This window comes from Sinohyriopsis cumingii, chromosome 2, assembly GCF_028554795.1.
Source record: "Sinohyriopsis cumingii isolate HCF-2022 chromosome 2, ASM2855479v2, whole genome shotgun sequence".
NCBI classification, from domain to species: domain Eukaryota; kingdom Metazoa; phylum Mollusca; class Bivalvia; order Unionida; family Unionidae; genus Sinohyriopsis; species Sinohyriopsis cumingii.
The window spans coordinates 101,041,341-101,068,945 of NC_142962.1; the positions used below are offsets into that span (position 1 = coordinate 101,041,341).

The 27,605-nt window shown below is 35.8% G+C and overlaps 1 protein-coding gene across 4 annotated transcripts in view; it reads left to right on the forward strand.

Moving 5' to 3' along the window:
* The window catches only part of LOC149805487 (RNA-binding protein Nova-1-like), a 96,811-nt gene extending 73,275 nt beyond the window's left edge, over positions 1 to 23,536 (forward strand). For all 4 annotated transcript variants that reach the window (XM_089950078.1, XM_089950077.1, XM_089950079.1 and 1 more), the window contains exons 4-5: positions 109 to 262; positions 12,154 to 23,536. In XM_089950078.1, coding sequence (XP_089806204.1) covers positions 109 to 262; positions 12,154 to 13,334 — 1,335 coding nt within the window. In that variant the 3' untranslated portion in view covers positions 13,335 to 23,536. The remainder of the gene's footprint in view (positions 1 to 108; positions 263 to 12,153) is intronic.
* The last annotated feature ends 4,069 nt before the right edge of the window (positions 23,537 to 27,605 follow it).

Genomic DNA, 27,605 nt, shown 5'->3' on the forward strand with positions numbered 1-27,605 from the left:
TGACCAATGCACTTTCAGTAAATGAAAACTGCAGATCATTCTCATCAGAAAAGGTCTTGAATTTAGTGCTGATCTTTTACTTTATGCATTTTAATTTTGTACTTTCAGGTAAAAATATTAGTTCCAAACAGCACAGCTGGCATGATTATTGGAAAAGGAGGAAACTACATAAAACAGATTAAAGAAGAAAGTGGGGCTTATGTACAAATATCACAGAAATCAAAAGAGACAAATTTGCCAGAGCGCTGTGTAACAGTTGCAGGTGAGTAATAGTCTTCAGCATGAATGATAACACACTGTCAGACTGGCAAAATATCAAAAATGATAATTTTACCATCCCAGTATATAGTTTGGGTCATAATGGTAAGTAAGTTTCCATTTGGGTAAGTAAAACTACATTAGTATCGCAAAATATTGTGAAACCTCTCAAAAACCAAAACCTCTGTAAAATGAAATCTCCATTACTTCACAGATGGTTTTTGTATTGCCTGCAAAGCACAGACAAGAAATAAGGATCACTTTTCCAGTGATGTTATCATTGTTCAAAGAATTAAAATTAAGTGTTTGCATTTAGCTCTGTTTCTCTAACATGAAACTTGATGGGTGTATTTATCTTGGAGGGTACTACTGACCACAAACAAAAGTAGATCACAGCAACTTTCTTTTCACACACTATTGGTTATACTTTTATGTGCCTGCCTTAAGGTGGGTACTATATGTTATGATGATTGTTTGTCCATTTCCTATTTCTGTACAGTAACTCAATGCAAAATCTACCAAAGTTGAAGAGCTTGAAATTGGAGTAAGGTAGAATTGTTATTCTGGGTTCAAAAGGTCGAGGTCACTGAGTGAAATAATTTTTTTCATGTACAAAAAAATTAGTTCCGTTATCAATCTATGCTATAAAGTTTTGGCTTCTCATGGGTCAGTGGTTCTTCCTGGGGGTTTTCCTGGATTCTTCCTCCTCCACCATTAATACTGGCCACCATGCATAGCCTATCCTGTGCTGAAAAATTGTGTTAAACCCCACAGCAACAACTATGACTACTATATTTTTGGGATGTTTTGCTCTTAGGGTAAGGTTAAAGCCTATTGTTTTTGGGATAATGTGACTGTGTGGGACATCATGCAATATGTCTGCGGCATGATGCCCCAGTGCTAGATATCACAATAAACTGTCACACTGCAGACGTCATATCGATATGACTGAAAAATTGTTAAAGCTACTTTAAAAATCCAAATCACACACACACACACATTTTCTTGGTGCTTGTCCCCAGTCAAAGGTGAAAATTTCCTCCTCCATTTAGATATCAGAGGTCTATAACAAAACAACACAGTTCCAGTCTAACAACTTAGTCCTTTCCATCATTCAGAATATTGTCCTTTTCCTTGAACTTTGTGGTGATAACACATCTCTGGGCACACAAAACTGTTGCTGATTCAGGTGATTTTTTACATTAGATCAGTCATCCAATTTTTTGTTGCAAGTGACCATTTATACACATTGCTTGCATTTTAATTTATTAGCATTTTGAGCATACCAGGGATGGTCCTGACTTTTAAAAAGCTGTCGCCAAAAAAATCGCCAACCTCAATATTTTGTTGCCAATTTTCAAAAAGTGTCGCCAGAACAAGTAGTGTACATTTTTTCAAGTGTTAATTTAGTCTAATAATGTAACAGGCAATGAAAATTACAAAAGATGGGTTAGTTAATACTCTAATTACAACAAGCATTAACAAAATGTTACAAAGTGTTACATGAAGATCTGTCCCGATTTTAGGGCTGCCCACTTGTTGAATGTAGTTTCAAAGTCTAAATTTTCACATCTGTACATGCTGATTCTCATTAAATTCTCGAGAGATGAGATGCAGAGTTTATTTCTGATGTCAGTTTTTATGAGGTTCATCTTACTGAATCCACGTTCAGTCTACAGTGCTGACAGGTGACACCAGTAGTCTCTCAGCAGCCCCCCCCCCCCCCCTTATGTCTAGCTTCACAAAACTTGTAGTGAATTGCTTCCTAAATCCCAAGAATGATCACTGAATGCTGTATAAATTTTCTTGACAAGCAAAATAGGATCTCCATTCCCACGAATGAAACTTACATGAGTCAACACCTAGCAATATTGGACCGTATATATAAGCATAAATTCACACCCAATTTATGGATTCTTTCACTCCTGTATTTTGAGAAATAAATAATTATTAATTATTATGCAAAACCGTGTTTTGTTTTTTTTTGCTGTTTCTTGTTGCGGAGTTTAAGTCTCTGCAGTGGTAACATGGATTGATGGCAAAAGGAAAAGATCAATGAGTAAAATGCTGTACTGGCAACAGATATAATTGTGATTGAGATTTTTTCCATTTGCTTTGTATTTATACACGGTAGTCGGTACTTCAAAGGTTATCAGTTTTCTATGAAGGTTCAGCAAAACTATTGTATTGGTATATGTAAAAAAAAAAACCCAAAAAACAGAAGGATTAGCCATCAATTAATTGTATCTGTTCTATATGCGTCTTCAGAAGTCGGTCAATTGTAGGTATAGTTCGGTAGCATGATTGACTGTATCACAGCATACAGTACTCAGCCCAGATGTCAGCATAAGCAGATTTATGATGTAACAATGCACTGTGGAGATGGGGTTGTCAATACAAACAAAGGATCATTTGTGTAACATATTGATTCCAATGCATTGCTTAGTCAAGTTTGTGGCTTCCTTTCGTTCTCCCTTTTAATTTATCCAGTCCAAATCCATGATTGTATGTACAAATTAAATAACCAAAAGGTATGTCGCCAAAAAAATTGCCAGATGGGATATTTTTGTCGCCAATAAGGAAAAAAAATTGCAATTTGCGACATTGGCGAAGCCCAGGACTATCCCTGCATGCACTAGTTCTGTGATACATTTATAACTCTTGTTGGTACTGGTGTTGAGGTAGCTATTTACTTTTCCAGTTCTGTTCTGGTAAAATGTCGAGGTAAAAAGGCTTTGTTTTGACATCCCACTTATTTTGCATGCAGGGGCCCTGAGTGGTCTAAAGCGCTTTCTGTTACAGATCACTGCCATCTCACCTGTCTGCGTGGGTTTGAGTCTCAGATTCGGCAAATGTGGGTATGTGAGAAAGCTTGCCAGTAGCTTCTCGTGGGTCGGTGGTTCTTTCCGGGGTTTTCCCGGGTTCTTTCTCCACCATTAATACTGGCTGCCATGTATAGCCTATCATGTGCTGAAAAATGGCGTTAAACCCTACAACTACAACAACAATAACAACAACAACATCTTGCATGCACCAAGTGTGCATGCATGGATCGATGTCCTTTCTGCTCATTACGGGAAATGAACCATGGGACTTTGTTGAGTGCTCATGCTTCTATAAAATTAGCATGTAACTTCATCCATCTCTTTTTCTTAGGTGGCCCCTTCCAATTCCAGGAAGGGGCTAATGACACTTTCTTGTGTAAGGAAACTGCCAAAAGTTAGCCCAGGAGTTATGAGTCACTCCCTGTTATAAGGAAGTTGACTACATGCAAATTTATGGGAGGGATCAGAGGCATTTTCCTGTGCAAGAAAGTCTTTGACATGGCTCATCCTAGTGTAAGAAAGTTGTCATCATGTCAGTGTTGGGATGGATCGGAAGTACTTCCTAGTGTAAGTTAGTTGCCATTAAACCATTGGCACTTCTTGGTGTAAGGAAGTTAACAACTTCAATCCAAGGTCGGGTCTGAGACAATCCCTGGTGAAAGCAATTTCACCTAGGAGCCATTCCCAGGATGAATCAAAGGTATTTTCCAGTGCAAAAAAGTTGCCAGCATACTTGTATTGGGAGGGATCAAGGACTTTTCCTGGTTTAACTCGTTAACCCCTGGCGCCTACTGTACACGTCGGGGTAGTAGCCTACTTCCAAGCTTTGTAGCATCAAGGTTATTTAAGATCCACTAGATTGGGTGGTATTATAGAAAGGTAGACAGATGTGGCTCTACAATGATACCAAATAATCTGGATTTTATAGTGCAAAATACATAGGGGAAAACATAATTTTGGGGACCCTTTTTGTCCCCAAAATAAAATCGTCCATTGTCAGAATCTGATTTTGTTTGGATTTTATACGTTTTGGTATGGAAGACTGGTCTGAACTGCACACAGAAAGGTGAACCTTTGATAAAAGCAGATTTAGATGGGCATTTGGAATAAAAAGTGGTCTGGATAAAAAATGATGGATCTGTTAAACAAAAACAAAGAACTTTTGACCTTTGCTAATGTGCAAGCAAAATAGTCAATGAAAAATGATGTTTCTAACAAAACTAGCATTAGGTTAACCATAAATCTCTCGGAAATTAATGTATTAGGATGTATTCAGCAATAGCCCCCAAAATGTTTTTCCTACTCGCATTTCGGGCGAAAATGACAAAAACCTCCAGGGGTTAATGAGTTAAGGAAGTTAATAAGACCTCTTAGCAAGTTTTACCTTTCTGGTTTAAGGAATGTGCCATCTCTTTGCTTGTCAAATGTATTGGGAGTGTCATGTTGGTAAACTTTCCTAGGATAGGCACTCCTCAAGACTACTCTTGTTGCTTGATTGGTCATTGATGGGTAATAAGCCACTGGGCATTGGACAGGTGGGAGGGCACTGGGCCCTGAGCAGAGTTATATATACTGGTCAGAAGTGTCTGTCAGTTGACGTGAATACCTGGCCAGGATAAATACCAGACAATGATCATCCATTTCTTCCAGTCCCAGACTTAGTTGTTCTCCATCTTGGACTAGGCACCAAGGAGCCTACTTGTGGGAAATAGACTGGGTCATTACCTTACCACCTCTTTTCTTATATATTTTTTAAGTGTCTACAAGGCTTGGAGACTCTCAATACCAGGTGGCAAAACTGGAATGTCTTATTTTTCCCATGGAGGAATTTCCCTGTGGCTCAGTTAGTGGAATGTGCTTGCCATAGGGCCTCCCTATTCATTGTTTTGACGTCTGCAAAGGAATGGAAGATTGTCTACTATTTGCCTTCTTCTGCATGGAGAGGGGATTGCAAATCTACTTCTACAAGGAGACTAGGCCACTCTTCAAACCAACCTTGATCGGCCTAAAGAATTAATTCTTTCCAAAATACGAGTGTGTTACTGGTTTTGCTTAGAGACCTTCCACCTCAAAGACCCCTTATGGGAGGTGTACCTCTTCTACAGAAAGGGGCAGTAAAGAGGGTGTTAAACATTAAAAACACAGGATTCTGTTCCCAGATCTAAGTTGTTGAACAAAAGTGGGGAATGTTTTTTTCTTCATTTGTGATGGAGATGAGGGCCTTGGTCGAAAATGCAATAAATGCAAAGGAGTGGGCAGTCTCCACAGATCTTTACACATCCCCATCTTTTTGTGCCATAGGAGATTCCTTTTGTTCCCTCAGGACAAGAGGTTTATCTTTTTTGAGGTTTTTCATTTGGTATAGCTTCCTTGCACATGGTCTTGACTATGGTAGTGGAAGTAATATCATTCTCAGACATCTTATTCAGATTTCTGTCACTCAGTTGGTAGATGGTGATTCGTCTGGGTTTAATCCCAATCTGAAGAAATTGGATATAATACCTTGGAAGAATTTAGTTTTCATTTCCTTGCAAATCAAGGGACGGTTCTTGTTCCTTTTAACAGGATTACACAGATACTGTCCCTCAAAAAAAGAATGTTGTAGAGGACTTATTGTCTGCTCATCTCTAGCTCACTTTTTGTGTGACCCCACTAGGAATGTGGAAGGCCTATTAATGGGCCTCTCCAGTTTATACTGTTACAAACTGGAGATACATCCCACAGTCGCCTTGGATTTTGTAGAGATCCTGATTTTCATCCATCAAGATTCATATTTCATCAGCACCTCATATGGTGGATAGGTTTGGACAGGTGCTTGGAAAGAGTTCCAAAAGATGTGCTAAAACCTCTTTCCAGTATATGCACAATGCAGACTTAGTCAGCTGTGCCTATCAAATGCATGCGGTGGGGGGAAGTCCTTCTGGGGTTGTTGCCTTGGCAGGATTCTTTGTGATTAACTACAACCTAAAAATGTGTGCTGTTTTTCTTGCACCACAGCGGTACATCAATATCACAGGACACAGCTGTGTTCTAGTCAAGGGCACCATATAAGTAATGGCATAGCTTTGATGCCCCTTTCTTGGCTTAGAAATTACAGGAATCTCCAGTACTAGATAACTTTGGCATGGATCCCCCAGCATGCACCAATTTGCAGGCAAGAGAAATATTCTAGAGTAGAGCCTGTCCAGGCAATGACCTGCAGTACTTACAGAATAGTTGGTGTTTTGACTGGGGTACGACCAGTAAAGATTTGTTTTGAAAAGGAGCTCAACAGTGAACTACCACTTTGTCTTACTAGTCCTAGACGGAGTGCCTGGTTATAAATGCCTCCCTTCTTCTCAAAATAATTCTTCAGGATCATCATCACAGAGTCTGAACATTGACATCATGGCTCATTCTAATGCCATCTATCACCATAGGTTTTGGTTCAGTGATCGTTTTGATCTCTTGTAGGACAACCTCAAAGAGTTGCCACTGAGGATTGATCTGCTGTTATAGCACAGACAGTCCCTCTTTCACAACAATCAACAGATGCTCCATCTTTTATGTCTAACTTGTATCAAACAATCCATCTGCCATATCAGTTTTAAGCTGTGTTGTAGACCACATTGTTCAGGCTAGAAGAAGTTGACTTCCAAAGTTTAAGATGCCAAGAAGAGAATACCCTGCAATTGTTGCAGGGCACTGATCCGATCTGCCCCTCTTTTTCAGAGGGGATCAATCTTCAACACATTCAAGGCAATAGAGGTATTCCAATATAGTTAACCATAATAGATCTCTGCACTAATTGGTAGCAGGTTCTCTTTTGATTGAATGAGAGGCCAATATTAATTGTCTTCGATCAAAAATGGTCCTGACTTTAATCTTTAGACCCCCAGAGTTAATAGCCTCTTCCTGACATCAAGTACAAGGTGTTTGCAAGCACTAGTCAAAGTATGAGGTCTAGAACAAAATTTATTGCACGAAAATTAAGTTCTTTTGGGATAAAACTAATTTTACTATGACTTACCAGTTACCTGCCATTATAACGTCGCTATTTCTTTTCCAGTCTTGCCCTAATCCAAGGTGAAAATTCTACAGTTAGTGATTTGAGGTCTAGAACAAAACAATACAATCCAAGTCTAATGCCTTAGTCACTTCCATTGTTTAGAATATTATCCTTCACAGGCATGGTTCATTTGATAGTGAGTGTCGGGTGGTGTGGAGGGGGATGGTATATCTTTAACATAGAAGCCATCCTATATACAAGCGTGGATTAAATGTTAACTTACAGAAGGTTATAAACTCACCTCTGTTCACAGAAGAATGTTGACATAAACCGGTCTCCCAGCTGACTTTATCCAACTGAAGTATATTTAAATGTGATGCAAATCTGGCTCAAAAAGAAATTTGTCTTCTGTACAGTCTAGAGTTTCCAAATGAAATACTGAAAATATCTGATCAAAAATACCTTACAGTGAATAGCTGAATTTTTGCCTCCAGTAATAATCTTTTCACATAAATATCGCAACAGTATAAAATGTAGTTGTGAAAGTGACATTTCAGGGTGAACTTGGACTCTTTAACTGGTACAGTGTACCATATCAAACAATGTGACATCACACGCATTGGACTTTTGTGTTGGAAAATGATTTTGTCTTTATAAAATGCACTGTTTATTTGGGTGAACACTTGTTCTTTGATTTATAGTTTGTAAAAAAGTACAATCTACCCTATTGCCTGCCTATAAGACGATGCTTTTTTACCAGAAAATCTTAGCTTTGTCTTATACCCCGAATCGGCTTGTATATGGATTATGTTATCCGAATTGCTTTATAGTATTTTTCGTATGGAAAATAATTCTCCAGAAGTAAGAAACATAATGTGTATAACATATTTAATTGTAGGGAAGAGATCGTGTATGAAAAAATATAGGACCCCACGTTGAATATTTTAAACAATGCATGATTGTCAGTATTAAAAATGAACATAGATGTAGTTGCACTAAAGCAGCATGTACTTGTAATGTACTTTGTTTGTAGTATACGTTGTTTAAATTTGATTACATGTGCGTTGAAATTTGCAAGTTGGATGAATAACCATGACAAAGACATATTCCATCACATTTTTATCCTTGCACCTAATGATCAAATAATCCGTATGCCCATTGAGAGAGAGACAGACGGATGTCTACACGATTGTAAATCTGTTTTGTTCACTTACCTGATGACTGGTCTTGTGTACAAGTGCAATACTATATTCCATCATAATTATTACCACTAGGTTAGCAATTCCTTCTAGTGTTTGTGGCCACTTTCATTATTAAAAGAATCACATGGCTTTGTAGCGGTATTTACATGCTCAATTTTAAAAGAATCACATGGCTTTGTAGCGGTATTTACATGCTAATTAAATATGCTATGGCTGTATTCAGTCATTCCAAGATTAAACCTGTTTGAGGTCGAGATTCGGCAGACCAGATCAGATTAGCGAGGCTACCAATAGGAAATGAGGCTTCCCATGGGCATTATGAATACTGTATCATATAATTAAAGGAAATGCCAGGTGATTACTAGTGTAAATTTCTCAGCCAGTGACACTTTTGAACTTGCTGATGGAACCAACAGCAATTTAAAGTACATCTTGCATGAGCAAAGATCAAAAACAATTGCCGCCAAAGTACAGGAAGAGTACATGCACTTTAAACAAAATCTGAATTGTTGGAAATGGAGAGATTGTTATACTTGCAAATAAAATTAGAGAGCATGTAAAATGGTCATTTCTTGGGGTTTAACCTAATGGAGACAATACGGATATAACTATTGTCAATATTTAAACCCTGAAGGAGTATGGTATGCATTTTCATAGTTTACATTTACTGTTTCATTTATTAATGTTTTCTCTCTTTGACAAAAGCTTCATCAACACAGGGTCAATAAGGTAAAAAAACTAAACAACAAAAACCCCATTAAAAGCTGATCTCTCTCTCTCTCTATAAATATATATGTGTGTGTGTGTGCGTGTGCATGCATGCGTGTGCGTGTGTCCACCTCAGATGCAGGAGGTTGTGGGTTCGATCCCGGCCAAGTCATACCAAAGACTTGCCAAAATGGTACTAACAGCTACCTCGATTGGTGCTCAGTATTAAGAGGTTAGTGTTCGGACTGGTGTCAGGATAATGTGACTTGGTGGAACATCATGCTACATGTCTGTGGCATGATGCCTCAGTACTAGACATCACTAAAAACTGCCACACTGCAGACATTGTAGCGATATGACTGAGAAATTGTTAAAGCTACATTTAAAAAAAAGTCAAAAGTATACCTGATATTTTATTTTGATCACGAGGTGCAAGAAGACAAACGCAATGGAATACATATGCATCCTTCTCTCTCTATCTCTCTTCCCTTCTCTCAGACCCCCCCCCCAAAAAAAAAACGTGAATAGAATTTTAGTATTAATGCTGCAATTTCCCTATTGCTGGTAATCTGAAATAGCACACAGTGAAACTTTTAATATTTATGAAATTGGAAGTTATTATAATTTAATTCCAAATAGCATTGCAAGTTTTATCCTATCTGTAACTCAATAAATTTTTGGGTCAGCATCATTATATGTAACTTAAAGTACCTAATGCATTTAAAATACTTAGTGTGAAACAAATTAGGTACTTTTAGTTGCATTTAGTGATCCTGACTGGAAAGGTTACAGAGTTACAGATAAAATTTGTGATGCTGTGTGGAATGAAGTGAAAAACACAATCTGAGGTATTGACTTGCCTCGCCTTATACTTGGCATCGACTTACAGGCCAGCAAATAGGGTACTTGCACTAGTTCAGTTTTGTTTGGGACTATTTTTTGCACACAACAAATGCAAGGTGCAGCATCTGTCAGAATGAAAAAAAATGTTGCTTCTTTTATATAAATAATATCCACAGAAATAAAAACTAATAAAAAGAATCTCAAATGGGCAATGATTCAATATTAAATTTATTCAACTCGTTTCATAAATTCGGTATTAAATCACCACCCATTTTTTGATATCCTTTATCACTGCTTCTCCTAGATGGCTGGTCATATTACTTGTATGCTTTCGTCAATGCTTATCTAATGGAAAAGGTGTCAATCTGATATCCAATATGGCTATCATGGCAGCCACTTTGAAAATCTTATCATTACTCTTCCAGAATTGGAATTTTGTCAGAAGATGTCTTGGTCATGTTGGTCCTAAATGAAAATGGTGCAAATGTGACATCTGTTAGTCTATCACATCAGCTAATTTGAAAATCTTGTTATTGCAGAAGAATATCATTATCAGGAATAGTTCCAGCACTCAGCAGTTAAATGGAAGAAATAGTCTTACTTTGAATGACTGGAAATTCTTTGAGTATTAGTTGTTGTTGTTGTTGTTGTGGGGTTTAACGCCATTTTTCAGCACACGATAGGCTATATATGGCAGCCAGTATTAATGGTGGAGGAAGAACCCGGGAAAACCCCAGAAAGAACCACCGACCCACGAGAAGCTACTGGCATGCTTTCTCACATACCTACAATGCCTGAATCTGAGACTCGAACCGGCACAGACAGAGGTGAGATGGCAGTGATCCGTAACGGAGAACGCTTTAGACCACTCGGCCACTCGGGGACCCCTTTGAGTATTAGTAATGTTTACCTGTCACTTTAGTGTAGCTTACTCTTTCCACAATGGAAAAACATCTCATCACCTTTTGGTTCATTTATTATCAACATGTTCTTTTGAAAGCACAGAGAGATAATTTTCAGTGCTCTTTATAATGATGATATCCTCCCTACCCCTTGTGGGTTTAGGAATAACCTTTTAGTAGAATGAAAATGTCTAGATAGTCATCAAAATTCACTTGAATATTATGCATACATGTTTTCACTTTATGTATTTGAAGAGTTGCGGGCTCAACCAATGTGGGTATGTGAGAAAGCTTTCCAGTAACTTCTCCTGGGTCAGTGGTTCTTTCCTGGGGCGTTATCCCGGGTTCTTCCTTCACCATTTATACTGGCTGCCATTTATAGCCTATCTTGTGCTGAAAATGGCATTAAACCCTACAACAGCAAAAAAACATTTGTATTTAGTAGCGAGGTTTGTGCATCATTTTCATTACTATTATTTAATGTAATATGTACCATTAACATCTAATTAATCCCTTTGTCACACTAGTAGACACGGCACATTACTCAGTTCAACAGTTGTTATCTAATATTTTTGTCATTTAAAAAAAAGTACTTCTTTTTTCATTTTTTTTTATTTTGTATATTACAGTTGGGGTAAGTGCATTCACAAAAGGCCCCACAGGACACAACACCACGTCTTTTCATGTACACGATGGATATGATGAGATGGTGTCCAATTTGTTGAATATTGACTAACACTATCTGGAACCTTTCCCCAAACAGGCATGCATAGAATTGTTTTTCCTCCTGACTGTCTGAATTCTGAGGATCTCAGTGTGTTGATCAATTGTCAAGGTCATCATGACCCTGAAAAATAGTTTTGCACAACATTTTGTGCTCTAGCTTCCTTGACCAAGCTTTGTGAATGACTTGAACTAAGGTCAAAATGAAACCTTTAGATTTTGGGGGTTGAAATAAGTGTTCAGGGTCATAAGTATAATAAGAAAATAATACTTTAAAAAAAGTAAGTTTAGTTCAAGACTGCACGCCGTGATCAAAGGTCGTCATTGAGACTTGTTTGCCATCATTGTCTGGAATCAACCATGCTCTACAGGTGCCATGATGCAGGCATGTAGTGTACTGTTCCTGGCACTCTTTTTACCATTTAGCCAGAAATTACATGGAGTGCTGCCAGTGTTGCTCAATTGTGCAATTTTGATCACAGAATGTGGTGCACTTATGTAGTTTGATGCATATTTTTTTCACAAAAACATCATAGATCAATCTTGTCAAAATATATATTTGATGACTGTGTGTTACAAGACCATACAGCTTGGATAGTCTGTATAAAACACTAAAGAAAGTTGACACATTAATAGAACAAACAGCAAGTTACATGTTTTAAAATGTTAATTGAGGAATATGGCAAGTTTTCTTTCTCTTGCAGGTGACCTAGAAAACAACAAAAAAGCCATAGATATGATTCTCCAGAAGATAGTAGAAGATCCTCAGAGTGGAAGTTGTCCAAACATAAGCTATGCAGATTACACCGGGCCTGTAGCTAGTGCCAACCCTACAGGCTCACCATTCGCAAACACTTCATACTTACAAAGTCGCACACAGGAAATGACTGGTGTCAATAATAGCAATTTCGCAGGTGGCGCTTTTGGTGTTGGATTTAATAGCAATGCTTTCAACAACGGTATCGGTGGAGGAATGGCTAATTTAAACATCAACAGCATGTTGGGTGGGCCTGCTGGTGCCATGACTAGTACAGCATTGGACAATTTGAAAATGACTCTCCGCAACAGTGGATATACTGAGCAGGCCACGGAAGACATTAGTGCTGCTATGAACACGCTGGCCACATATGGTATACTAGGGATGGGTTTGGGAATGGGAAATGTCGGCAGTTTGGGAAACATGCAGGGTTTGCAGAGTGTTCCTCCCAACTCTTCCATGGGAACAATGAATTTGGGATCCTCAGTCGGGGCCACAGGAATGATGACCTCCACTGCAACTTCCAACGTCAGTTCCAACACCTCTGGGTTTCTGAACACCAGCAGTAGTTCCAATAGTGCTGGAAGCATCTTTGGGCCTGTTGGTAGTGGATCATCAGGACTTGGCAGTTCTGGATCGGGAGCTAGCTCTAGTCTTTTTGGAAGCTCTTCTCCAAGTATGCAAAATGAGCGATATGGTGGAAGTCCAATGTTGAATGATTCCTATCCTGGAGCACCTGGTTATGCCAGCACACCTGGATTTCCAGCTGGTGCAGCCATTGGTGAAAGGTCTCCAACCATAAATGTGAATCAAAATTCATTTGGCCTAGGGACTGGAATTTATAGTCCAACAGAAGATAAATCTCCAACCACTAAGCAAGACTTGGAGGTGTCTGAGAATATTGTGGGGGCCATTTTGGGCCCTGGAGGAAAAGGTATAGTCGAGCTTCAGCAGTATACTGGAACCAATATACAGATCTCGAAGAAAGGCGTGTATGTCCCTGGAACTCGGAACCGCATAGTGACCATTACTGGAACGCCGGGCAATATACAGAAAGCCCAGTACCTAATTCAGCAACGTATCCAACAGGAGGAAATTAAACGAGCAAGACAAGCCAGTGCACGTTAGGAGTTTTAATTAACTGCCTAGCTTTAAAGACTGACTTACACTAGGTTTTTAATTTAACACCTCATTATTGTTTTTATTTTTGGGTTTCAGCTGCATAATTGCACCCCAGTTATAGATTTTCATAACAGATTTTATAGATTTTCACATTGATGGCATGCTTTCATTTGTATGTTTCACCTTTTGCCTGAAGGACACTTAATTTCTGGTCAGTTTGACTACATCTTTTTGGTTCTCATATACATTCATTCAACTGCAAACAGAGGCTTGACCTAGATTCTATATTTTATCCGAATTGTCTATTTTGATAATCTGAGTTATTCATCTTGAGGGTACTTGTTAGAGAGGACTGCACCAGATGTTTCAGTTTTCAAGTCACCAAATATTTACTATCGAGATTATTTTACAACAAGCTGTGAGTTTTTGTTCATATCATAATTCAGTTATTTTATTATTCCTGAAAGAATTCATTGTTCTGTAATAAATTGAAATAAAAAAATTGTTCTTTAGACTGGTGCAAGTGATCTATTTTGGCAATTACATGCATTATTAGATTTGTTGATATCCTTGGAGGAGTCTCTTTTTTCGTAAAATAGAAAGGAACAATAGACCAGACTCAAAGTATTTAATTGGATCTCATCTGTCTGCAGTGTGGGTTTGACTTGTTTTCTTTTTCATAACTTTATATGTGTGATAATTACATTTTGCCTAGTCAAGCCAGAGGCTTGTTTCAGTTGGGCACTGAAATGAATTAAGCAAATTTGTCTTCGATGGAAACTGTCAAACTTGTAAATGAGTCACAAGCTGTTTTTTAATATTGGAGGTAGAACATACCAAAGGAAAGTGTGACGAGTCAGCCAAACTTTTAAGACCAAAAAGAAACAAACATAAAGAAAAATGAATTTGTAAAATGAGTTTATCCATGTGTTTTAGTGTCTTCATTATGGTTAGCATTTTTATGTATTCCTTACTAGTGGACTTGTGCATACACGTGTTTAGTTTGTTTTCTTATTGTTGTGAATTGCATATCTCTGCAACATCTCAAATTTATATCATAGGGAGAAACCCTAAAATCTTACTGATACTTTATTCATCACAGTATCATTGCAACATAGATATTGTATTATATAATATATACCTTAAATGGAAAATTATACTTTGTTAATATATAATGTTTTAGTCAAATTGATTGTTAAAACATATTAAGCTCTTAGTTTGTTAACAAACTCATGGTGTGTTTATGATGATCTAATCACAAAACTGGTTCAGAAGGAATTTCATGTGTATTTTATACCTTGAGTTGAGGTATTTAGAGAATTATCTGTCATATATATAAAGGTTCGCATTGTTTCATATTGGACTTGTATCCCAAGGTGTGTGTTTTTATACCTGTCAGATTGACAACGGGTAGATCAGTTTCTTGTTTTCTGTTTGCGTGGAGCCAGCTAGAACATTATCCTTTTTTTGTTTCACATAACTTGTTATAAAGGCATTCATTATTCAGCCCATGTGTTTTTTTTTTCAGCAGAAGTTGAAATGTTAACATTTCATCAGTTTGTTCACTTTTGCAATACATGACATTGTTTTTCATGCTTCCCATAATAAATATCATAGCTTTGTTATCCAGGTCAAACAAACAAAATTTGTTACAGGAAATCATTGAGCATGCTCAGAAATAAATAAGAGAACCAGGCTGGTTTCCTGGCAGCACAAGAGTACTTATTTGTAATCACTGATTGGCAGGGATTTTGAGTTGAACCTCAGGCTTTCTCATCCATATAACACTAGTGTAATCAATATTTGATAGCATCAATTCAATTCAGTTGCTTTGGAAAGGAAGGGACACATTGTTTATACTTACGGGAAGTATGTTCATTTTGCAAGGTTCATATCAGGTACCAAGAAATGGTTGTGATTTCATTAGAAGCATTTTAGTGTAGAGACAGATTTTGTTGGTAATAGTGCCATCTCTCTTAATACTGCCCTCTTCAACTTTTGTTTGTTTAGCATCAGATATGTAACAGATTTTTCATAATTACCTTGATCCAGTTGAAGGAACTTTTGCATTAAAGGCATTTTCCATATCAAAATGTGAAATATATCTGCAGATTTTTTAAAATTGTGATGCATAGAACAACTGAACAACTTTAGGTATTTCATGTATTGTTTAAATAATCTCTATACATGATTAGCTTCATTCAAACTCTCCAAGTGTCCAACGAATTCATTGTCATATTTTTTTTACTTTTCTGAGAAAAGAACACGCCTCATAAAATTTGTGATATAGATCATTTTTTAAAATATAAATTCCAGTTTTAACAGGTTTTACATCATAACAGCCCCCTTCTTTTCTATCAATTCCCATTAATATATTCATTAAAAAAAACCTAGCTTGTGGTCTAATGCACATTTTTAAGGTTCATTTAGTCATCAATGGTCTTGCATTTCCAAGGCCTGTACAGAAACATCCCATTGTCTAGGATTTTTAGAAACTTGAAGTTGACATAAGAGTGTTTAAATGGATGCATTTATTTTTGACTTCACATTATATATAAAGTTGTTAAAGAGGATGATTCATTTGGAAAAATTGAATCTGGTTGTATATAAAGGTTCCACTTATGACAAGATTTTTCTTTAATAACAATTTTTTTTCAGTTGGTGAAATTATCACCCTCCCCCATATATTCAGCAAAAAAGATGTACAGCAAAGCCTTTCAAATTTTACAGAAGAAAATTAACATGATTTAACATGAAAAAATATTTAATTTTTACAATCACTGTGTCACATCTATCAGTTTTCAGTCATACAATTTTAGCATTGAATATGGTTTTGATTTCTTCAAGTTGAATATGTGATTGTGTATTTTTAAAAGAGATTCTCAATATATATATGGGTATAAAATTTGAAATCACATGAACCTGATCTGCTAAGGAATGCATAAGTTTTGGCAAGTTTTGTTTGTTTGGCTTGTTGTTTACTTCACCATCCTAGCTACAAAGTCTTTCAAAATCTTGTACTGAAGTGCAGGTGGTGTATTTACTTTAATATTAATTTAAGCTGACGTCGAATCGGGTTTCCAAGGAGCTAGCAGTAATAAGAGTGTCAAACCTCAAAGCAGAGATGACAAGGGCTTCAATTTGTTATTTATGTACACAATTCATATCTTGCAACTGTTACAGTTGATATACATTTGTACATGCATTACCATTTCAATACATTTGTAGCCATGAATCACAAAGGTTGAAAGTAAATTATCTAATCTAAACATTTTTAAGTGCAAAATGGAAAATTTATAACCATCCCATGCCCACTATATTTAAGATAAAGTTTTAACTGAACAAAGTTTTATGCTGTGTAAGCATCAACATTTTAAATGTGATCTTAATTTGAATTTTATATTGTTAAGGCTTCAAAAATGTAGTTTTATCAATTCAGAAAAAGATGCTAAAAGATAATAAAATGAATCCTACTGGAGTGTTAAGTCCATGCAGTTCAAATTCAAGTGGTTATTTTATTATTTATTTTTCGATGTCATTGGCTTTAAATCTCATTTTTAAATAGGTCACAAAGCAAAAGGGTTTAAAGCATAATGGAGCTTGCACAGTACATTCCTGTATCACACATTTGCACCATTGTCATTTTTCATCACAGATTATATTATGTTAAGTTTTAGTTTGTTTTACTGTGTAATTTAAAATTGCACTTTAAATGAAGTCCTCACATCTTAAAAATTGTAAATCATAATTTACATCACTAAATTCTTGTGAATCCAGTAAATTGGGCATATTTGTGACAAAAGCAACTTGCATTTCAAAGATGAATTCTGATTGATTGTGCATCATATTCTTTATTTTAAAGAAATGTTTTTGTTTTCTTATCCCACGTTGGATTTACAAAAATTTTGTGATTATTTGAAACTTTGTGATTTACAGTATCACTCTACTCTACTGGCTTCTTGGAGGGAGAGAGAGCGAGCGAGCGTGAGGGAGGGGGAGAAAGGGAGGTAACTCTTACTCCCCATTGAGCCATCTGTATAGTGTTGGAATGTGAGTACACAGTTAAGAGAATGGATAACAATATTGGTACATTAGATAAATGTACAATTTTTTTAAAAATAATCTAGACAGGAATTATTTTGCATGTGGATTATTCGAGACAAATACTACTTATATCTACAACCTTGTCTAGACTTAATATTCAGAATAAAGATGCTAAATAGTGCTTATGTTGGTAAGTGGTAAATATGAAATTTGATGTAATCAGTTGATGTATAGAGCTGTGTATATAACATATAAGCCATAATTATCTAGGCTTGTTAGTGTATAGAGTTCATTAATTTTGGTGACTGGTTTAGTGTAAGAAAAATGTCCCCATTTTTATTTTGGAAGAACTTTAATTGGTCAGTAAAAAAATCTGTATCTTACTTTAAAAAAATGAATTTCGATATTTGTTCTTTCATGTGTAAAAAATGGGTAATAAGCTTACTTTTCCTCTTCTTTTTGGAAGGAAAATAACTTAATTCTCATGGATCTGCATTCATCGTGAGAAAATGAATGGACTGTTACATGTATGTATGGTATTTGCATATTTATCTCTCATATGGTACTAGGCCAGGGATCTTTGTAGAGTGTGTATACAGTTAGTTGACTCTATGACATTGCATGCTTTTTGTTGCCCAAAGCAAGAACCTTTTCTAGGAAAAGATAATACTATCATATTAAATGGTTTTATAAATGCCACCATTCTTGAAATTTATGTGCATGCACAAAAAAAGATATGTAATTTTTTCCAAATACTGTCATTTTTGAGAAGAGATTAATTTGGAAGTTGCTTGTCAGAAAGTGAAAGTCCAGTTGTGATCATTGTCAGTTTTGTTTACGAAATTTAACTTCCAAGTATGAATATATAGTGCAGACACTTGTAAGACCTGGCAGGTTTCAAACATGTACAGTAAATGATTTGTTGTGTTTTGGTATTTTATGGCACAGGCACAAGGTTAATGTTATATCATTCCAAGGCAGATAGAGTGAAGCAACTTGCCCAAGTGACACATGACATTAGCCAGTCGGGGCAGACCTGATGCTGGGAATCGATCCAGTGTCATTCTGGTCAGGAGTACAACACTTTAACTACTGAGCTACTGCTCAGTGCATATATCAGGTTCACTAAAATTTGAGAACTTTGATATCATTAACTTCAATAGTTGGAATATTTTGACAGGTGCATACAGTCGGATGTAAAATTTGTTAATTTTTGACCATAGAAAAGTCAAAACAACTGACAGTTGTGGCCAGTAAAACTTAAATTTTTTAAAGTTTAACTATATTGAGACTTTAATCCTCATTGTATATTTTTCAAGTCCAAATAAGTTTAGAGTAATTACTGAATTGTAATTTGACTACATAAAACTGAAACATTTTGTAAATATGATTGTAACCTTTAGGCATTTTTTTGACATAATATTCCGTTATGTCAGTTAGATTTTTCTAGATATTGGTATGTTGTTCTTTCAGAACTTCATTCCTGAGTAAATTTTAATGTGCACACACCCAATTGCATGGAATGTCAACAGAGTCTTGTCGTGTATCACAAAACCAGTGTGATAATTTATTAAAAGCATTGTTTTTATTACAACTTTCATCACTTCAGAGATCAGGTTAGACTGTGCCAAAATACATTCCTCATCTCTCACTGGTAGTTAACTTAGATATTCATTGAGAACCAGTCACTGTTTGTTATATCTATTTATTTATTTATTTATATGGTCTGTGATAATACAATGACTTTGCATAGAAAATAATTCATTTCTTACCACCCACTCATAACTTAAGCTGTAATGAATGCAATTTTCCAATACAGACCATTTCACCAAACTTTTTGAACTGGAACTGACACAGTTTTTGTATCCCCCACACTATGTTACACAAGAGACATGATTATTCTAGTTCCGATTCTGCTAGTTTAGTGAATTGGTATGTAGAACCATTATAGCTATTGTATTCGCGTGAATAACTTGCGCTCCACTGCAGATAGCATAGATTTGGATCTCTCATCACATAATGTGTTGCCTGATTAAAGTTATACTGTCTGTACTAGGGTGCATGTTATATACATTGTAGTATGGGAGATATTTAACATTTTGTATTTTCCTTCAAATTCCATGTGCACTCGACAAAGTTTATCAAGTCTTTCAATTTGTGGTATATAGTTGTCATTTTTTTCATATTTGTAAATACATCTGAAGTGCACTAGAAAATTGAGATAGTCAGCAGAAATATTCATGAATACTGCAGTTGCAATTACCAGATATTATGTAATTGTCATAAATATTGATGCAATTTCTTGGAAAAGCATCAGTGTAGTTCCATGGAAAATGAGTTTGGCTCTTGCATTTGACCGATTATCTATCACCTACACCCTTATTATTTACAATGCATGTTAACATTTAAAGTACGTGCCTTTTTTGAAGGCATTTAAGTGAATTCAGTGTACAAACCAGATTCTGATCATTACAAAAAATAAAGTCCACTGTGATTTGCTATAAATACCTTTACAGCGAAATGAATTTTTTTAAAATGAAAGTTTTATGTCTTCATGCAAATCGATACTTGTGTTAAATGACATGTTCTGTACCTTTCAGTTGCAATACACAACTACGCTGAGATTAGGGAAGAAATCAGTATGTTTAGAAAATCATACAAGAGCAATGAAATTGATTTAAACATTACAACAGTGTACACAATACGTAAATTTCATATTATAACAGCTCTTCTTTTTAAGTTCTGAAAGTGAAATTTGTAGCTTTTTTTGAAAATTTAATCTTCTAAAATGTTTTGTGATTTTTTTTAATCATTTTCTTTTGCTTTATTTTCTGAATGTAATTATTCAGCTTTGTTTGTGGTGTCTTTAAAAAATGTAACCACATTTAAATATTCCTCAGTATTTAGAATGCAGTTTCCGTTCAGATGGAAAATAAGTTTGTTTAGAAAGGTTAATAAAAATAGCCTACATCTCGGCCTTTATAAATGTTGTCTTACCCTTTATTCTTCCAGAAGAAGGAATTTAAAAGATTTTGGGGGAAATGGGTATAGTAGATTCATTTAAAAGATTTTTAGTTTGGATTATATTATCAAACAAATTTATTTCTCCCTTACATCATAGAAAATGGGAAACAAAAGCAAATGTCTAATAGTTCAAGAATGCATCTTGTTGTATTTAATACTTGCAGTTCATTAGACAGAGACCGATCCAGTTCATCTAGTTTTTTTCTATTTATCACACACACCCCACACCCCAGTTAGATGCTGAAGCTGAATAACTTTACATGGCACCATTTCAAGAACTAATAAAGATTGATTTGAAAATGATGTATGTAGACTAGGTTCTCAATCAAGTATGGGTCTGTTGAGACAAATATACATTAATTATTCTAATGTAAATAGTTAATCATAGTGTTTCAAGCCAGTTGAAATTGTCTGGTGAGTTTCATGCATTTTCTTCTACACAGCATGAAAGTTGTCTTTCGATTGTTGGATATAGTGTTTTCTGTGCCAAGAGCTGCATTCCAGGTATTGCTGTTTCCAGTTGTAAATGTACATCAAAGATCGTTTGTTGGCCAGATTTAAAATGAGGAATTGTGTAAAGTTTTAAGAAATTGCTGAATTTAACACATTTAAACATGTGAGGAATGCTTTCTCTGATTATATGTTCTCCTGATAGCAGAAGGGGTCTAAAAGCAATCTCGAATGAAATGAAAAATGTATCCTTTTTTTCCTCAAGCAGAAGCGTTTTTTCTTTGCTTTCCAAATAGGTTTGGAATGGTACGAAAATTGCAGAAACCTTAGTAAAGCCGTTTCATGTTTTTGTATTGTACCAGAATAGACATCCAAAAGCATCATGCCGATTCTCTGATACTTATAAGCAATAAAATCCTTCTTGAATGTAGAAATAGCTTCTATGCGTCATATTTGTAGTTATTACTATATGTAATGGATTATTTCCTGCATTGGTATTGGCAACACTTGAACTCCGTGCATGATTGTGAAGATTTTCAATTATATTTCCATGTTGTGTAAAGGGTTTGGGTCTTTGATCTAGAAAATTATGCTTTAAAATTAGATGCATTCTTTTACAACAAAATGAACTTTTCATATTTTTAAATGTTAATGTCATATTAGGCACAGTTAATTCAATTCTTTATCTTTAACCACTATGGAAAGCAAACATTTCATTATGACTTACATTTCATAACAATGGTAACTGATGGTCTTTTATTCATTGTCAGCAGAGGAGAGGATTGTCTGTTTGCTGATGATAATCAACAATTTGTTGTTTTAGATGTGCCACATTTATGTACACATTCATCATTCAGCCTTCAAATGATGCCATGATGGCTAAATTCGTTTAATTATAATGTGTTTGGAGCTGACAAAATTCCTGTGCACGAGTTTCAGCATGGTATTTTGTAATCAGCCAGTCCAAAAGGTCTTTACTTTTTATATTGCAATCGACAAATCTCAAAGGACTTTACCTTTTTGATTGGCTGATTAGTCAGATTGGGAGGCGTTTCCTGGGCATAGATTTAAACTTGCTTTCAGATCTGATAGTGAACTTTAAAATTGATATGTATAGTAACAAGTTCTAATGCTATTTCTAAATGATTGTATGGTCTTTTGTATACATATTCAGATTAATCTTTGTCCTGTCTACTTTAATATGGTGATAACATGGGTGTACTTGTATGTGCATATACATCCATCTGTTTATCCATCTACACCCTAGATTACTGTGTTGAGGTTTGTTACTTTCCTTATCTTTTCTAGGTAATTAAGACTTTCTACAAAAAGGGGGTGTTGTGCATTTTAATCATAACACTTGGTAGTCTGTGAACACAGAAATAAGCTATTGACATGAAGTTGGAAATTTTTATTAACTAATGCAAGATCAGTTGTTTTGAAAAACTCTCCTTGCTAGAACCTTCAAATATTATTAGAGCTGGAAAGTGGCCCTTCTGGGGTGGGGGTAACAATAATTGAATATAAAGTTAGAAAGGCATAACATTACTATGAAATATTTAATATTTCCCTCAAAATAATGAATGCAGTGAAATCAATGTGATAAAAGTTTTAATATTGAAAAGTGAATTTAATGGACCATTTTGGTACAATAAAATTAGAAAATCTTGTCAAAAGTAAAAATGTCATGTTGCAAATATCTTCTGTTCATTTCATGTTATCACAGCTGAAGAATGGATAACTAACAATGTTTATTTAATGACACAAGATATCTCAACAGTGATCAAAGCTCCCTTCCTCTTCATTTAGTAACATTGTTGTCACTTAACTTCTAAATCGCAATGTTTTCTTTTTTGACTTATTACAGGAATTTCTTTCTTTTTTGGCATCTTTACTACTCTCAAACTAAGTTTTAACTTTTAAAAGAAATGCACATTTTTTTTATACAAAGGATGCGAACTTGTGTAATCCAGTAATTTTAGTTGGGTATCTTTTCAAATACTTTTTTGTTTACGAGAGAGAGGTCATGAAAGTTAAAATACCATTATTACTTTCAGATTTTGATGTTATGTTTTCTTAAGGTGAACAATGCTGTGCTTCTCCGATGTTGGCTTTTGTCATCTTGTTTTCGGGGCGAATAATTGCCAATAATTATAAAAGTGATGAGGCTTTACATCTACTGAACACACCATAATAACGATAACTGGATTACTTGCAGTATAGATGAAAATTAGGTGCTTTATCATGTTGAAACTAACGTCATGGTGTTGAATATAGAAATCAACAAATAATTTTGAGATTTCCATGGAAACCACATTACGTGCCCACTCATGATGGGTAAACTGAACATATTTTGCACAATGCTTGCCACTGTCCTTGTCATAGGAGTGGCCACTCTAGAGGGGTATTACAAAGATGAACTCATTGGTTGCAAGGGATAGTGCCATAAAAAGTGGATGGCCACTGATCGGGGTCCTTCAAGATTAAGACCACTTGTCAAGACATGTTACGTAGGAGCAAACCTTTTATTTTAATGCAAGTTTACATTTGCCGTAGTTGAAGGTTACATGATGATGTATTGATGGATGTGGTAATTATACCATGCAGATAGATTTAGTTGCAAATACCAATCATTACAGTCAGAAAGCTCCCTGACATTTGTGAAGGGAATAAAACTTGGGCTGAAAATAGTTGCTATTATGTCTTCTTTTGTCCCATGTTACCATACTGGTCTTTGGGTGATTTAAAAAAAAATGATCTAATTGAAGTTTTGGCAGGATGATTTCATTATATATCAATCAGTATCTTTAATGCACCTCCAGTTCATGAACACTTTCCATGAGCATTAGAAGCAGTTCATTTGCTGTCAGTGCATGCCAGGTTGTGTGTGTGTGCATGCATTTTCCCCATATGGACATGCTGTACCTCTTATTTCATTACAACGAGTCTTCTATTCAGACCAAGATTTGTGGTGTTGGAGGTCATCATGTTAAACAGGGTCACTGTAAACCATTTTCAGGGGTTCCATTGACATTCCTTAAAAAATGTAATTGTTCTTATTGTAATACCTTCATGGCTCACTATCAAAAAATAAGAGATCTATTGTACTACTAGTGGTATAAGCATTTTTATCCTAAGCAACAGCTTAAAGTGGGGTTTTTGGAATGCAGCTATAATCTGGGGAGGGGGCTAAGGGGGACAACTTTGTACATGTACATTGTAAACAGTTGGTTAAATGTTTGTATTTAGCTCATATTTTTTGCATAATGTATCCATCCTAATATACCTAAATTCAAACTGGATGAGGATGAAACTTGCATCGACACCCTCATAACAAAAGTATGTCACTGTGGCCCATCTTTCATGCTTTGATGATTTCAGTTATGTTTTGTTTCATATTTATTTCTCATACTGTGTTCATGTTAGAATCATCAATGTAGATGATTTTATGCATCCCAGTTAGTACCACACCCTTGTAAGAAAAGAAGGATGCTCATCCATGTTTCACTTTATATAATATATAAACTTTAGGTACATATTGGTTTGGCTCATGACCATGTTGGTTTTTTACATCCTGTATAAATATTGTCAGGAATTGTAAAACTAGGTGAATGCATTTTGAGCATTTCATCATCACAAGAGTAGGTCACTAATCCATATTTCTTGCTGTAGTGACTTGGGTTAAACTTTTTGTTTTAACATCTCTTTTAGTACCACACATGTACATATAAAGGACATGAACCTACTTTTCACATTTTATTGGCCAAGGCTAATTTTTGCCATTAGCTCATGACGTTTTTTGCATGCTATGCATATACTATCTTATCTATAATCATGAACCTTGGCGAGGGAATGCATATTAATCACGTATTCCTTGTTCAGAGGTAGGTCATTGTGTCACATATTTTATGCTTCACTGACTGAGTTTAAAGTTTTTGTATAATGTTCATTTTTTGGGTGCAGCTGATGTTTGAATCATGAGACTCGATAATTGCATGTTTAAATCATGAGACTCGATAATTGCATGCATCTTGGTTAGTACTACACCCTTACAACCAAAAGGTGATTGGACGTCATTTGTTTTACTGACGGGAGTCAAGTTCATGGCACATATTTGTTTCCGTGTTATATACACCCAGAATTTACTTTCTGGACGGCGTAGATGGAAGTAGGACAATTTTCATTGGAACATAAATATTCGGTTTTTATTAACATATTGGGCATGTATTTTGATCACATGGCTTCAAACGAGCACAGCAGAAATTTTACTTTATAATTCTGACTGGAGAATCTAGATTAAATTATTATAATTACTAATTGATAAGTATTGAATACAGTTTATTTTATTTTTTTTTTGTTTGAAACAACCTGTTACAATATACAGGAGTGCACATGCACCCTGCAGAATCTTCACACTATTGTGGTCATGGTTAGTGGTCACAGTTAGGGATGAGTAACCTCAGCTTTACAAGTACAAGTTTAAGGGGTCCATTTAAAAATGGATAATAATGTTTTAGACTTGCTTTTTTCATGAAGTTTTTGGAAATCGGCTAAAAAATGTTTTAGAGGCATTCAATATATAATATTTGTGCATATTGGCAATTAGCATGCTTAATTAAAATACTGTATATACTCGCGTATAAGCCCGTTCCCCAAACTGAACAGGTTTAACACTAAAGTGCATTACCCGCGTATAAGCCGACCCATCTCAAGATGCACGAGGTAAATTCTAAATGCGTTTACTTGGGCAAATTTATATTCAACATAAATTACATGTATACTTAATTTATTTAATTTTCTGTTTTCTTATTGTTTCTGCGTAATTTATATTTGTGTATAATCTGATCGAACGATGACAAGAATTTAGCAGTCGCTAGTTGCTGTAAGACTACCTCTCCCTTTAGACTATTATTTTTTGTTGTGCGTTATTGCATTGGACATTTTAGTTTGCTGCATTGAAATTGTAAATACCTAACTCGTTAAAATGTAATCCCCGTATGACCACACAGTGAACGACAATACGGTTCGATTCAACGCTCGCAATTAGGCTGCTGTACGTATTTATATAATGGTGACACCGCATGTACATTGTAGGTTTGATTGCGCGCTGAATAAAGCGCATCCCATGGAGTCATTTATAACAAGCTAACCGGGTGGGATTTCGGGATTCACAACAAAACACTTTTGGCGATGTTATAAATACAGTGTTTAATAATGAAGGATTTGAATGAGCAGTTAATTATGAATATGTACGTGTATATATAATCCAAATATTGGATTTAATTAACATAAGAACGCACAGACTTATAATAAAAAATACAAATTACTTTACAAAATACAAATACAAGGGGTGAATGGTTCACAACGATTTGACAATGAAAAGCTGGATATAGTTTACTCAGCTAGTAAACAATGTAGAATTTTACTCGTGTAGTAAAATGAATTCACTCAGGGATTGAAATCATGGTGATAAAAAAGGACATGTAAACAACTTATCTTTACAGTCCCGAAAGATGCAATGGGTTTTACGAACCCCAAAATTAGCCAACGGCTAATTGATTATATGTAAGGAGATACAATCAGTCATCAGCACACTTTATTTCCGCTCGACGGCTGCTACAGTTCAGCTTCACGGCTGCTACGGTTAATTCCTGTGGTTGGCTTTACAGCTTGCACCACGTCGACCCCGATCACTGATAACTTTGAATGCTCGGATCATTCTAGACATTAAGGACATTCCAGACAGCTCTACACACTCCGAACAGCTGAAAATATATTCAGTACCGTGTACTATACATTACATGGGGATAATAACGTAATGACGTTATACACGGTAAATTATACGGATTACATTACCGGTACAATAATTACACAACAGGTTCAGAAGTAATTTGCAAGTCCTTATAGTAGACCGCTGACCGACAAGACTATCCGTAATATAAGGAGTTTTACTTACGGTGATGTATTGATATCGTCTGTGCACTGAAGGCATTCGGTTCCTCCCATCGAAAACACTTCGCACGTGCGGCATAAGATGAACCGAACTCACTATTTCGAAATACAATGCAATATACATAAATCACCCTCGGCTATCGTTGTACACTGGGTGTAAAATACAATAATGAAGTTTCAGAAATAATGCTTCGAAAATTATGCTAATGCTGCAAAAAAGCCGAGTTGTAGTTTGCTTTGATGTAAGCGACCTTACACCGTAAATGTCAACTTTCACTCCAGGAGGAAGAAAAAAAAAACTCCCGATTTTTGGGGTCGCTCCACGCCTACGTCCCGATTTCATATCTTCCGATTTTTGCAAAGAACTCCCGATTATTACATTGTCTTCGATTTTCATTTCTTCTAAACAAGAAAAGTCCTACATGTTCTGTAGTATCACCTGTGAATTATTGTTGTGACAAAATAACTACTTCACAAGAAAGAATTCGCTTCTTCACTAAATAGAATGTTAAGTTTAAACAGTATTCACGGGGCCCCGAGTGGTCGAGTGGTCTAAAGCGCTCTTCGTTACGGATCACTGCCATCTCACCTCTGTCTGCGGCGGTTCGAGTCTAAGATTCAGCCAATGTGGGCATGTGAGAAAGCTTGCTAGTAGCTTCTCGTGGGTCGGTGGTTCTTTCCGGGGTTTTCCGGGTTCTTCCTCCACCATTAATACTGGCCGCCATGTATAGCCTATTGTGCTGAAAAATGGCGTTAAACCCCACAACAACAACAACAATAAACAGTATTCACATAAATTAATGATAT